We start from the raw sequence: 14,261 nt of genomic DNA, 5'->3' as shown, positions 1-14,261 counted from the left end.
CACGTTTGTGGACTATAATAGAATGGTTTGGTAAGTACTCGCTACGCTCATAGTTCCCTAGCGGCCCTCTAAGGGCCGAGCAACGCCGGGGGGCGGCCGTAGCTAGCAGCATACCTATAGCCCACCCGCCCACGTTTGTGGACTATAATAGAATGGTTTGGTAAGTACTCGCTACGCTCATAGTTCCCTAGCGGCCCTCTAAGGGCCGAGCAACGCCGGGGGGCGGCCGTAGCTAGCAGCATACCTATAGCCCACCCGCCCACGTTTGTGGACTATAATAGAATGGTTTGGTAAGTACTCGCTACGCTCATAGTTCCCTAGCGGCCCTCTAAGGGCCGAGCAACGCCGGGGGGCGGCCGTAGCCAGCAGCATACCTATAGCCCACCCGCCCACGTTTGTGGACTATAATAGAATGGTTTGGTAAGTACTCGCTACGCTCATAGTTCCCTAGCGGCCCTCTAAGGGCCGAGCAACGCCGGGGGGCGGCCGTAGCTAGCAGCATACCTATAGCCCACCCGCCCACGTTTGTGGACTATAATAGAATGGTTTGGTAAGTACTCGCTACGCTCATAGTTCCCTAGCGGCCCTCTAAGGGCCGAGCAACGCCGGGGGGCGGCCGTAGCTAGCAGCATACCTATAGCCCACCCGCCCACGTTTGTGGACTATAATAGAATGGTTTGGTAAGTACTCGCTACGCTCATAGTTCCCTAGCGGCCCTCTAAGGGCCGAGCAACGCCGGGGGGCGGCCGTAGCTAGCAGCATACCTATAGCCCACCCGCCCACGTTTGTGGACTATAATAGAATGGTTTGGTAAGTACTCGCTACGCTCATAGTTCCCTAGCGGCCCTCTAAGGGCCGAGCAACGCCGGGGGGCGGCCGTAGCTAGCAGCATACCTATAGCCCACCCGCCCACGTTTGTGGACTATAATAGAATGGTTTGGTAAGTACTCGCTACGCTCATAGTTCCCTAGCGGCCCTCTAAGGGCCGAGCAACGCCGGGGGGCGGCCGTAGCTAGCAGCATACCTATAGCCCACCCGCCCACGTTTGTGGACTATAATAGAATGGTTTGGTAAGTACTCGCTACGCTCATAGTTCCCTAGCGGCCCTCTAAGGGCCGAGCAACGCCGGGGGGCGGCCGTAGCTAGCAGCATACCTATAGCCCACCCGCCCACGTTTGTGGACTATAATAGAATGGTTTGGTAAGTACTCGCTACGCTCATAGTTCCCTAGCGGCCCTCTAAGGGCCGAGCAACGCCGGGGGGCGGCCGTAGCTAGCAGCATACCTATAGTCCACCCGCCCACGTTTGTGGACTATAATAGAATGGTTTGGTAAGTACTCGCTACGCTCATAGTTCCCTAGCGGCCCTCTAAGGGCCGAGCAACGCCGGGGGGCGGCCGTAGCTAGCAGCATACCTATAGCCCACCCGCCCACGTTTGTGGACTATAATAGAATGGTTTGGTAAGTACTCGCTACGCTCATAGTTCCCTAGCGGCCCTCTAAGGGCCGAGCAACGCCGGGGGGCGGCCGTAGCTAGCAGCATACCTATAGCCCACCCGCCCACGTTTGTGGACTATAATAGAATGGTTTGGTAAGTACTCGCTACGCTCATAGTTCCCTAGCGGCCCTCTAAGGGCCGAGCAACGCCGGGGGGCGGCCGTAGCTAGCAGCATACCTATAGCCCACCCGCCCACGTTTGTGGACTATAATAGAATGGTTTGGTAAGTACTCGCTACGCTCATAGTTCCCTAGCGGCCCTCTAAGGGCCGAGCAACGCCGGGGGGCGGCCGTAGCTAGCAGCATACCTATAGCCCACCCGCCCACGTTTGTGGACTATAATAGAATGGTTTGGTAAGTACTCGCTACGCTCATAGTTCCCTAGCGGCCCTCTAAGGGCCGAGCAACGCCGGGGGGCGGCCGTAGCTAGCAGCATACCTATAGCCCACCCGCCCACGTTTGTGGACTATAATAGAATGGTTTGGTAAGTACTCGCTACGCTCATGGTTCCCTAGCGGCCCTCTAAGGGCCGAGCAACGCCGGGGGGCGGCCGTAGCTAGCAGCATACCTATAGCCCACCCGCCCACGTTTGTGGACTATAATAGAATGGTTTGGTAAGTACTCGCTACGCTCATAGTTCCCTAGCGGCCCTCTAAGGGCCGAGCAACGCCGGGGGGCGGCCGTAGCTAGCAGCATACCTATAGCCCACCCGCCCACGTTTGTGGACTATAATAGAATGGTTTGGTAAGTACTCGCTACGCTCATAGTTCCCTAGCGGCCCTCTAAGGGCCGAGCAACGCCGGGGGGCGGCCGTAGCTAGCAGCATACCTATAGCCCACCCGCCCACGTTTGTGGACTATAATAGAATGGTTTGGTAAGTACTCGCTACGCTCATAGTTCCCTAGCGGCCCTCTAAGGGCCGAGCAACGCCGGGGGGCGGCCGTAGCTAGCAGCATACCTATAGCCCACCCGCCCACGTTTGTGGACTATAATAGAATGGTTTGGTAAGTAACACTCGCTACACTCAGTTTGTTATTTCTCATTCATTAAAAAGTAGCGCCACGGTCGCCGCGGTCAAGACATGTGATCGGTCGAATAGGGAATATTACGCGAAAGTCTGCGTAGGGGGCGCCACTACGACAATCCATCGCAATCTGGAGGTCTATCGCGAAACAAGAAAATCGAAATTTTGTTATCTAACCTCTCTATCACTCTTGCAATTCGAGTGATAAAGAGAGAACTAAATTTCTATTTTCGCGTTTCCCGGTAGGCCCTTGTTAACAAACCTGCCTTGATGCATCAATGTCATATTTTATTGTCTGTGAAAACTTGACACAAACCAGTTTAAGGCATGTTTAAGTCACTCTATGGTTTACGATAGGCGGTAGTGTCGCACTCTGGCGGCAGAACATTGTAGTAATACCCCCTATTCATGACAGCTGACTAAAGTGTCTCGTAAGAAGATATTACAGTGGAGTCGGGAGCTCATAGTGAAAAGTATGCGATTTCAGTTTGGTATACGAAGTTTTAATTCAACCATTACCAGGCGTGGCTCAACCTAGCGGCCATAGGGGCTGTCCATAAATTACGTCATCGATTTTTGACACCCCCCCCCCCCCTATAATCATCCAAAAATCATGCTTCAAATGACCCCATTTCCTCCTGCTTCATGCTACCGTCATCCGATGTCCAGACCCCCCCCCTAATTTGAAATGACGTAATTTATGAATAGCCCCATATCTGTCCTGATCGTAACAGACGCGTTTTGTTAGAGAGTGAATCTTCTGTACCTGGTACTATTATTTATTCTGTGGTTCGGTATACGTAGTGTTGTTTTTCCTAGCCTATTTGAGTGTCCCACTGTTGGGCAAAGGTCTCTCCCCTTAATTTCCATGAGTTTTAATTCAATCAATATAGTCGATGAGTATAAAGATGTGAGTTGTGTCGCAGGGTGGGGCGGTGGGGCGGCGCCGGCGCTTGGTGCGGGGGGCGCTCGGGGGACCGCGTGGCGGCGCTGCGGGGGGTCCTACCACGAGACGCGCAGCACGCCAGGACGCTCTTCAAGGACGCCCGCACCAGAACGGTCAGTATATACATACCCTAGCTTTTCACGTTTTTCTTCCCCGCTAGGAGGGATCAAAGTGGCACTTTTCCTTCCTGCTAGGGGGATCAAAGTGGGACTTTTCCTTCCTGCTAGGGGGGATCAAAGTGGCACTTTTCCTTCCTGCTAGGGGGGATCAAAGTGTTACTTTTCTGTTATAGGACACATTTTTTTTTTCATTTTTACATAAAAATTTTTTTAATTTAAATAGTATTTTGATACATAATAATTTCCTCATTTATTTATTGTTTTATTTTCCTCATAGTTGATGTGAAAAGCAGTATGTATCACACGGTATCAAAATTATTTCGTCTTGGGCGAACTGTTTTTTCCAAGGTCATAATCCTTGTTTCAAAATGGGATATATTCAAGCTAATTCCCTCTTATTCATATCCTCCTAAGGCATCGTATAAATGAAAAATCCAAAATTTGCCACTGAAATTTGAACCTATAACGCAGGAAATAGAATTGACTTTGTTTTGTTTGAAAATTGAACGAAACAAAACAATTGCAACTCTATTCTCATTTTAATATGGTTTAAATTTCATTGAAAAGATTATGTACTATAGGTGAAAGAGGTAGAGGAAAATGAAGCATTCACTCGAGTGAACATTCATCCGAGCGAACCGTCTGATCCCACCTTTAGAGCCATGCCGTGGTCAGAGATGGGCATTAATCGATTAACTGTTTAGTCGACTAAATTCATGGAATAAAAAAGTTAATCCTCAAATTTTAATTGCGATTAATTTAGTCGACCTAACATACGATTGAAATCGAATCGAATAAATTTTCGATTAACTATCGATTGAAAGTTGACGGGGGTTCATTTTTGTACGTAAAAATAATAGAGATGTCTTGCGTGCAGATGGCAGCCAAACATTTTGTCATAAAAGTCGAGATGGGTGTCGAAGGAGGATATAAGTTTACGGGCCTGATTTAGTCAAATTATGTTTTATCCCTTTCTTACAAATATTCTTATTTTGCAGGTGGATATATTGTTTCATCGCGTCCCGCTTGGCAAGATATATGTATTAAATAAACGGGACCACGAGAAATTAGGTAAGATTTCCCTATTTCAGACATATATTAATAATAAGTTTTTGCCAAAAATTTCATTTTTTATCGCTGACTGTACTTTTCTTACGACAGACAACTAATACTCATCGAGACAATTCTAAAAACCCCTAACACAATTAGGTTGCGTTGTTTCATCACAGAGTTCCTATGGCCACCTCCTGTCTCCATCGTCAGATCAGTTCGACAGTACCATATTATTGTATTGTCATCAGAACTACATACAGCTGCCAATTTTCATGACGCTATGATCCTTGGAAGATGGTTAAATTCGTTACCTTAGATTCCATTACATACAGGTCGACCTAATAAAAGCTTGTTAAAAACTACAAATGAAAAAGTTAACTCTCCCTGTTACTATGTAAGATGTAAGTACGGCCAAAATTCAAGTAATTATCTTATCTGTGGTCGTGCACGCAAAGGGACGTCAAGTTGTGTCAACCCCAATAATTGCTCGGAGCAATGCTGAGCCGAACGGAGCCGAGTTTGGCCGAAGTCAGGAGTTTCGCACCCCTGGTCTAACTCTAGACAGCTCCGGTGTAAAAATAGTGCCTGAAATGCTAACTAGATGTCGCTTATCCCTCAGAGCGGGATTTTTTACAACGCGCTGTTATGATTTTTCCTAAATTGTAACACACGCCAGTCAAAAGAAATATCGTTGAAGATTGAAGATACCAAAAAGAATAATATTATTAAGTTTTTAATTTCTTGAAAGTGTCCCTATTAATGCCAGTAGGGGCACATATTAAACTAATTATTGCTCGGAGCAATGCTGAGCCGAACGGAGCCGAGAAAGCCCGAAGTCAGGACTGTCTCCCCACTGGTACGAGTATGTTAGTTAGTGTGTGTCAAATCTTGGATGCTTTTGACCCACTCCCCAATTTGCGATTGAGCTGAAATTTCTCAAACATATGTAAATCGGATGGCAATGCAGTATTATGATGATATGGAGCTAATCTGATGATGGAGACAGGAGTTGGCCATGGGAATTATGTGATAATACAAAGCAAACTAATTGTGTTTGGGGTTGTTAGAATAGTCTCGATGACTATTAGGGTCTGACCAGCGAGTCGCGTCACAAGCTATTTTTTAAAATTCTTTATATGGCAACTTTTTTTCCTATCAAATAAGCTGTCAGTTTCAAGCTGTCATTTAATTTCATAGTAATTTTATTCCCATGTGCGGTTTGTATTGAAATTCCCGCGTTTTTTTTGTGACACGACTCACTGGTCGGACTCTAGTTGCCTGTAAGAAAAGTACAGGCCGAGCCACACCGGCTGCGTGTTCAGCACACTGCGTGGCGTGCGCTGCGTGACGTGCGCAGCACCCCTGTCACACCGGGTGACGCGCACGTCACGCAGCGCACGCCACGCAGTGTGCTGAACACGCCACGCAGGCGCACGCTGCAGCTTAGTCATGCGTGCAATAAAATAACATACTCCTGCGACAGTATCTACATCATGTTATTATAACTCCCGTTGCAAATGGAAGCAGCTCACCTAATGCCGCCATTGCAATTAGAGGAATAAAATGTCTCATATTTGAATCGAGATAATTGAGAGTATGTAATATTATTCACCAACGCACAATAGTTCACAATACAACAACCTTGTTTTCCAATAGTATCGTTAATACCTAACATAGATTTGTTCCCACAGGCCAAATTAAATTTTTATAAGACGTATTTTTGTAATCTTTGTGCTATGTTGTAAATATACATTCGTATTGACAAATATATTAATTAGTTTTTCTTTTATCACTGAATCCATATTAAAAACCAGCACGCGCACCGGCCGAGTTGTAAATAAATACAAGCGAGCTGCGCGTGTACACGCACAGCACCTATGCAGCACCGAGCTGTGCGTGTCCGAACCTGCTCGGTTCGCCCTCTCATAGGGAACGCAGTTAAACACAACGTCATCACTGCACGCAACGAAGCGACGTTGCCGCTCCGCTGCGTGGACGCGTGCACGCAGCACGCAGCCGGTTTGTCTCGTCGGAGCTGCGTTGCGTGCAAGTCACGCGTACGCGCACGTCACGCACACGTCACGCAAGCGGTGTGTCCTCTCTTATGAGTTTTCGTATTCTACAACGCAGCGGGACGCGTACGTCCACGTTCACGTAACGCACACGCATCCGGTGTGGCTTGGCCTTACAGTCAGCGACAAAAGCTTGATACAGAACTGACCCTACATTTTTTTTTTTCAGGTATAAAACTAGACAGCGAATGCAACATAACCGGCGTCGAACCGCACTCGGTGTGTGCGCGTGCCGGACTGCCACCACCGGGCCGCTGGGCCCTCACTGAGGTCAACAACCAACCGCTCAGCCTGCTCAAGGTAAAGAGAACTTGAAATAGAGAGTTACTGTCATGGCACAGTATAAATAATAGTACTAGGTACAGAAGACTCACTCTCTAACAAAACGCATCTGTCACGATCAGGACAGATATGGCCGCTAGGTGGCGACAGCGCCACGCGCGGCTTATGGCTAGCCACCAAAATTGGTGTGGAACGGATGAACTTCTAGCTACCTGTAGCAAAGCGACGAAATCGCGGAGTGAGCCACGCCTGGTCATGGTAAATTATGTAGCTACAGTACATTTACTGCCATCTTTCGACAGACGATTAAAACTGTTAGAACGCCATTTGACTTTGATCATTATTCTTTCACTGATATGTGTCAACTTGTTAAATATTAACGCCATCTACTCGATACTTGGCCAAAGGTATGGTGGATTATGGATCATTGTGTATAATCACATTCCGTAAAAGTATACAACTTTGCCCACCGCGTCACAGTTCAGTAAAAGCGAAGTAACTTAAAACTAGTTACAGATACACTTTCTTCAGAAGCGGGAAGCGTTTGCAGTGGGCAAAGTTATATACATTTATTTTTTCTGAAGAAAGTGTATCTGTAACTACTTTTATGTAGTGTCCGACCGAACGGTTTCGGTTGCCCCCAGTTTCGGCCAAAAAATCATGTTTCGACCGCAGTTTCGGTTTCGGCCAAAAAACGGCCGAACCTTTCGGCTGGGCCGAAATTATTTTTAGACATAGTATAGAGAATATTCACAGTCATTTTGTATAATGGTATATTTAAAAGAAAAAAGTTTACTACTTTGTACTGCCGACTTTATGACCTTCCACCAGTTTATGAAGCGACAACATGCATTTTGATAGTCAGTAGGACATCCTGATCCCAACAATACCACTTGTCGGTATAAACCTTTTCGGTCCTACGAAAATCGTAAATAAGGTAGTTTCTACGAATTGGCCTCTTCTCTAAAACGCGGTTTTATTACATATTTTAAACGATTTTAACAAGTCTACAAAAGGTTTGGTTTCGGTTTCGGCAAAAAAACATGTTTCGGTCGGACACTACTTTTAAGTTATTTTATTTAGCTTTTGCTGAACTGCGACGCGGTGGGCAAAGTTATGTTAAAGGGCAAAGTTTTATACTTTTACTGTTCTGAAACTTACAATTTTTTTCTAGGGATGCGAAGAAGAGATGAACCGTATAGCCGCCCACGGGACTGAAGTGTCAGTACTAATTCAGCCTTCGGCCCTCGTCAAGAAAATACGCGCCGCGCTCAAGCCGAACAAGACTCTACTGGGCTTGAGATGAGGCTCATAATCGTATGGCATGTACTGTCAGCTGCAGAGATAACTGATCCCCCGTGCAAACAAGTTGCAAGGGGGCTAGTTATCAGTTAGTAGTTATGTACATATTTTTGGTTGTTTTTTTTTATAGGCAGCACAGTTGTATGATGGTTTTGCTATTTTTATAATAGGGAATATTACGTAAAACTCTGCGTAGGGGGCGCCATTATAATAAGGCAGCACAATTGTATGATGACTTTCTAATAGGGAATATTACGTAGTACGATGCGTAGGGGGCGCCACTAGAACAAACAGTAAACAAACCTCTATGTCATATTTATTTAAACTTTATTGCACAAAATATATACAACAATGTACAAATGGCGGACTTAGTGCCAAATGGCATTCTCTACCAGTCAACCGTAGAGCCAAACAGAGATACCTACAATTGGTGCAGAGAGAGAAATATATTGAGTGAAGATTATTTGTAACAAATAATCTGTGAAAACTTGTCAAAAATCGGACAATTGCGTGTCGGATTCGTGCACCGAGGGTTCCGTACTTTTTAACTGTTTTAACGGTTCATGAGATACATCCTCGTGACAGACAGACTGACAAACGGACAGCGGAGTCTTAGTAATAGGGTCCCGTTTTTACCCTTTGGGTACGTAACCCTAAAAACTGTTTACGGCATAGTATACCTAATATAAGTTACTGTAATATGTTTTACGGTTTGTGCTAGTGCTGCACTCTAGCGGCAGAACATTGCAGTAACACTCCCTACTATTAAAACAATTGTATTTGACAGGTGAAGCTAAAGTTAAATTATCTTAATAATGTAAATAACCAATGTGGTAATAATCTCTGTTGTCGGACTTTTCAAGCCGTATAAAACTTTACTGGGCTTAACATAGAGTATGTAAGGATATGGCACATACAGTCGAAAAAACTATTAGAAGCGCTGGTGGCCTAGCGGTAAGAGCATGCGACTCTCAATCCGGAGGTCGCGGGTTCAAACCCCGGCTCGTACCAATGAGTTTTTCGGAACTTATGTACGAAATATCATTTGATATTTACCAGTTGCTTTTCGGTGAAGGAAAACGTCGTGAGGAAACCGGACTAATCCCAATAAAGCCTAGTTTCCCCTCTGGGTTGGAAGGTCAGATGGCAGTCGCTTTCGTTAAAACTAGTGCCTACGTCAAATCATGGGATTAGTTGTCAAGCGGACCCCAGGCTCCCATGAGCCGTGGCAAAATGCCGGGACAACGCGAGGAAGAAGAAGTCGAAAAAACTATTAGCTTACTTAGAGGGGTCCTGTCATTGTAAATTTTGTAGTCACTGTAAATTTACTGCCATCTATCGACACACGACTAAAACTCAAAATGAAAACGTATAGAGTTATCAAAAAATGTATATATATGGATAAATGATTTTATTATTTTTATATCATTTTGATCCATGTTCATTCACTGATATCTATGTGTTAAAATTGTTAAATATGAAACGGTGTCGTCACGCCATCTAGCCGAGGATAGGCTAAAGGTGTGTGCGCCATCTATTCGAGAATGACTTTTACTTGAATTCCGAGGCACGTTTTTTCCTTAGACTTTATTCGTCTTATACGAAGTTACATATGTCTTTGGTAATAGGTAATAGTTTTGCTGGTTGTACATATGACGTATTTGGTTATGTTGGCACACTTAGTAATTATCTCAACTATTTGCTATTTTTCATATGTAGTTACCAAGATTGTTTGCCATCTAACAAAGCTAATATTCAAAAAAAAAATTCAAAATTCAAAATGTTTATTGCAAATCACAAAATGGTAAATTAAATTAAAAATCTTTAATTTCAAAGATTAATGTTCTTATTAGAACTTATTTAAGCCAAACGAGACTGTTCCAATCGAAATGTCGGCGGCCGATTGTAAAATCCGGCCGATCATACAATCCGGCCGATCTTAAAGTTCCTGTCTAATGTTTTTGCTACATAAAAGCAATAGATAGGTTCGTTAAGCTCTGGTTTCCTAGGATAGCGGTGCCGTTATATAGCGGCCGGCTCCATACAAAATACTACACCATCCATATTTAGCCGTATTACTTTGTATGGAGACGGCCGCTATATGACGGCACCGTAAACATTAAAACAAGATTAAATAAAACAAAACCGTTAAGTGGTATCCAGACGGGACTGATCAAATCGGTCGATTTGATCAGAAATGAAATTGGCGTCAATCTCCAATTTTAGATTTATGGTGATATTAGAGCCCTTAAAATTGAAAGAATGCCCCAGAACGAAAATACTGGCCTCCCAAATTGGTATTCTTGCGTCCGCACCTCATTTTATCGGTAATATCGGTCATTATCGGCGGTTGAATTCGGCGAGCCAAATTGGCGTTTGCGTCCGCACGTCCTGATTCGATCGGGCAATTTAATCAGATTGTCGAAAAATTTACTAATCTGGATACGCCTTTATCCTAGGAATACAGAGCTTTAGGTTGCTTCAGATGTCCGAAGGGCAAACTGTCCAGGCGGGGCTCCGTCGATTCGGGGAATGAGACAAGGATTTGGACGTTTCACGATATGCCTAGGAATTTCATGATCCGCCGCCGACAGAAATAAGGCGAATAATTGATCTAAAGATCCCGTAGAAATAGATGTGGAATAGAACAACTTATGCTCTGGTTTCCTAGGATAGCGGTGTCGTCATATAGCGGCCGTCTCCATACTAAATAATACGGCTAAATATGGATGCCGTAGTATTTGTATGAAGACGGCCGCTATATGACGGCACCGCTATCATAGGAAACCAGAGCATAAGTTGTCCTATTCCACATCTATTTACATACTCACAGAGCACAGTACATAGAACCCGCTTAATACGATTGCCCGTAATATTACCAGTGGCGTTGCTTGAACCAATGTATAGTTCGTTTTTTTAGCATTAGAAATAAGGTAAACAATCTTGATGTATCTTTTAATTGAAAAACACATTTTAAAAATAAGTTACGGCAAATATGTAACAATTATGAATCTAATACGATCATTTATATTCTTCTGCTTTCATAAGTAACAGTTACTGATTTTTAAAAAGCGTTTTTCAATTAAAATACTTGTCAAGATCGCTTACCTTCTTTCAAGTTCTTACTAATGCTAAAAAAACGAACTATAGCCAGTATAGCCGTGTGTGAAAACCACATCTGGGAGGCCGTTTACAATGTGTTTTCCCAAAGTAATAAAAAAGTTAGTTTTGCGAGGCCCCCCTAAGTGCGACGCCGTGGGTAAAGGCCCCATTCGCCCACGCCTAGCTACGCCACTGAATAGGGTCGCTAGTATTCGTCCGGCCCTAGTTTTCGTCCACTTGACGAAATATGAATATAAACCTCCATTGCTTCACAAATTTTGACTTATTGCAATCCTTAATATCTAAACAATTTATCCATCTACATAAAAATTATATTTCGCAAGTAGCAAATTATAAATGAAATGTATTTTTTGCAAATCCGTCAAGTGGACGAAAACTGACAGCGGACGGCAAACTGACGCAATTACCCTATTGCCATTCTAAACTCGTCCCTGCAACTTGCTTTCATACATTACTTTTCACGGTTAATACGCTTTTCCGCTTTAAATGCTAATCTTATTAAGCGGGTTTTTATGTAAATGTAAATGCATACAATGTGCATACATTTGTACACCTATATTCAATCTATCCTATGCCTTAGAGGCATGGTAAGTGAATTTTAGATGAATATTGACTTATAGGTACGTAATAAGTAATTAGTGATTTTTTGAGTACATTTTACTGATATTATACAGTATGTAAGTGTTTTATAACGAATGACCAAATTTATTCGAGTACCGCTGGAACGTTTTAAAACGAAATAAAATATAAGTATTGTAGTATTTGCAGTCAGGCCTAAATAAAAAAATATACACAGGGTGAATGTTGAATTATGATCCAAAATTCCTAACTATAAAATAAAATACCAGAAATAAACAAAACGTCTTGACTTGACACTATCGTTGTTTAAAAAAAAAATACTTTTCAAATTATTTTCTGGATTTGAATCACGAACCATGTTTTAGGCAAGTAGGTATGAGTACAATGGTACATAAATTTTGCGAAAAGAACTATTTACAGTACATATGGTCCTATTTTTTAAAATAGCACTTTTCGTGCGATGTCAAAAGTTGAAAGGGCCATATGTACTGTAAAACGTTGTACGATACACGTGCGAATAGATAATTCGCAACTAGTGTCGATTTAAAATTTCGAATTTCCTCTTTTCCGCACTTGTATCGTAAATAACTATTTTAATACTCCTAAAAGCAATTTAGTCAGTTATTTTTAAGTATTTCTATTTTTTAACAGTTTCAGACATTTTACATATGTAATTGAAGTTCTATTTAATTTCATCTTGTGTTTATGTCTCCTATAGTGACTTATACTATATACAGGGGGCAAATCGTTTTGGCGAAAACTGTAAAAAAATCTCCATTTTTAAATGTTGAGCACGAATTGAGTAGAGACTTTTATACAGGATACATTTTTTAGGGTACAGTTTTGGCCAAATGTTTTTATAAGTTAACACCTTATACCTTAAGGTTAGTGTTATTTATTTCGTGATATCAGATCTGACATGTTTGTAATTATATTCAAAATATGCAGCTTTTCTGTAAGTTTATTATGTTTCTATTACTAACAGGATAACACTTAATATTGTACATTTAAGGGCCTTAATTCAAGCCAAAACTTCTTCTTGATTAATACAGGATGCTTTTGTTAACACTTACCAAACTCTGAGGGGTGAATATGTTGATAATGTTTAGTTTTTATATGTAATATTTACGCGTTGGATTATACTCGTATAGTCTGTAAGTGGTATGTATGATTTTAAATAATAAAATAAAAATAATTAAAAAATGTAGGTCATACTGAACAACTTTTACTATGGGGCCAAGCCCGAAATCGCGAAAAAAATTCTGCCGTCTCATACATTTCGGTGAATCAGAGTGAATGTTTTCTATAAAACAGCTATTTTTTTTTTCGCGATTTCGGGGTTGGCCTCATAGTAAAAGTTGTTCAGTATGAAGTATGAGTAGTATGACCTACATATACATCCCTCAGAGTTTGGTTAGAGATAAGAAAACCACCCTGTATAGATTAGTTGCACAGTAAGTTGAAGTCACGCACTATATTTTGTAAAATGTACACTTTTTTTACCTGTGTGTGATTCATTTCATACTCCTCAACTTATACAAGGTGTTCCTAAAACCAACGCCAAGACTTAAAGGGCTTATAGAACAGCTTATATACCATTTATAACCAGGATCACAGAATAAATAATAGTACTAGATACAGAAAACTCACTCTCTAACAAAACGCGTCTGTTACGATCAGGACAGATATGGCCGCTAGGTGGCGACAGCGCCACGCGCGGCTTATGGCTTTCCCCAAAATTGGTGTGGAACGGATGTACTTTTAGCTACCTGTAGCAAAGCGATGAAATCGCGGAGTGAGACGCGCCTGCCAGGATTCTTATAAAAGTGGCGATATCTCAAACACTGAGATTTTCATGAAGGGTAATCTTATAGCCCATCAGCTGTTCTATAAGCCCTTAAAGTCTTGGCGTTGGATTTAGGGACAACCTGTATAGCAAGATCTATAGAGTCCAATATATTTGTAATTACACCTTCTGGAAGCAATTCGTCAATGTGATATATTATATTATGTAGCGTAGGTGTAATATTACTATTTTGTACATAAATCTCATCTCTTTGGACGTCAGTCATATCAATGTCAATAACATAGTCGCATAATAGTAGATTGTACAACGATATCATAAAAAAATATCTGAAGCAATCGAGGATAATTTAATGCATTATCTAACCTTTTTACTTTAATTGCAAGGAAACTTAATAAATGGCACTATATAACACTTTAAACTCTCGCGTTTTGTACACATATTTAATTACACAAACGGGT

At 42.5% G+C, this 14,261-nt stretch overlaps 1 protein-coding gene across 1 annotated transcript in view; it reads left to right on the top strand.

The window, feature by feature from the left end:
• The window catches only part of LOC134802485 (uncharacterized), a 29,433-nt gene extending 21,085 nt beyond the window's left edge, over nucleotides 1–8,348 (top strand). The window contains exons 11-14 of the mRNA XM_063775163.1: nucleotides 3,447–3,579; nucleotides 4,584–4,656; nucleotides 6,880–7,010; nucleotides 8,167–8,348. Coding sequence (XP_063631233.1) covers nucleotides 3,447–3,579; nucleotides 4,584–4,656; nucleotides 6,880–7,010; nucleotides 8,167–8,298 — 469 coding nt within the window. The 3' untranslated portion in view covers nucleotides 8,299–8,348. The remainder of the gene's footprint in view (nucleotides 1–3,446; nucleotides 3,580–4,583; nucleotides 4,657–6,879; nucleotides 7,011–8,166) is intronic.
• The last annotated feature ends 5,913 nt before the right edge of the window (nucleotides 8,349–14,261 follow it).

The sequence above is a fragment of the Cydia splendana genome, chromosome 24 (assembly GCF_910591565.1).
Source record: "Cydia splendana chromosome 24, ilCydSple1.2, whole genome shotgun sequence".
Classification (NCBI taxonomy): Eukaryota; Metazoa; Arthropoda; class Insecta; order Lepidoptera; family Tortricidae; genus Cydia; species Cydia splendana.
The sequence above is the reverse complement of the archived record's forward strand: the minus strand, read 5'-3'. Positions and strand labels throughout refer to the sequence as shown.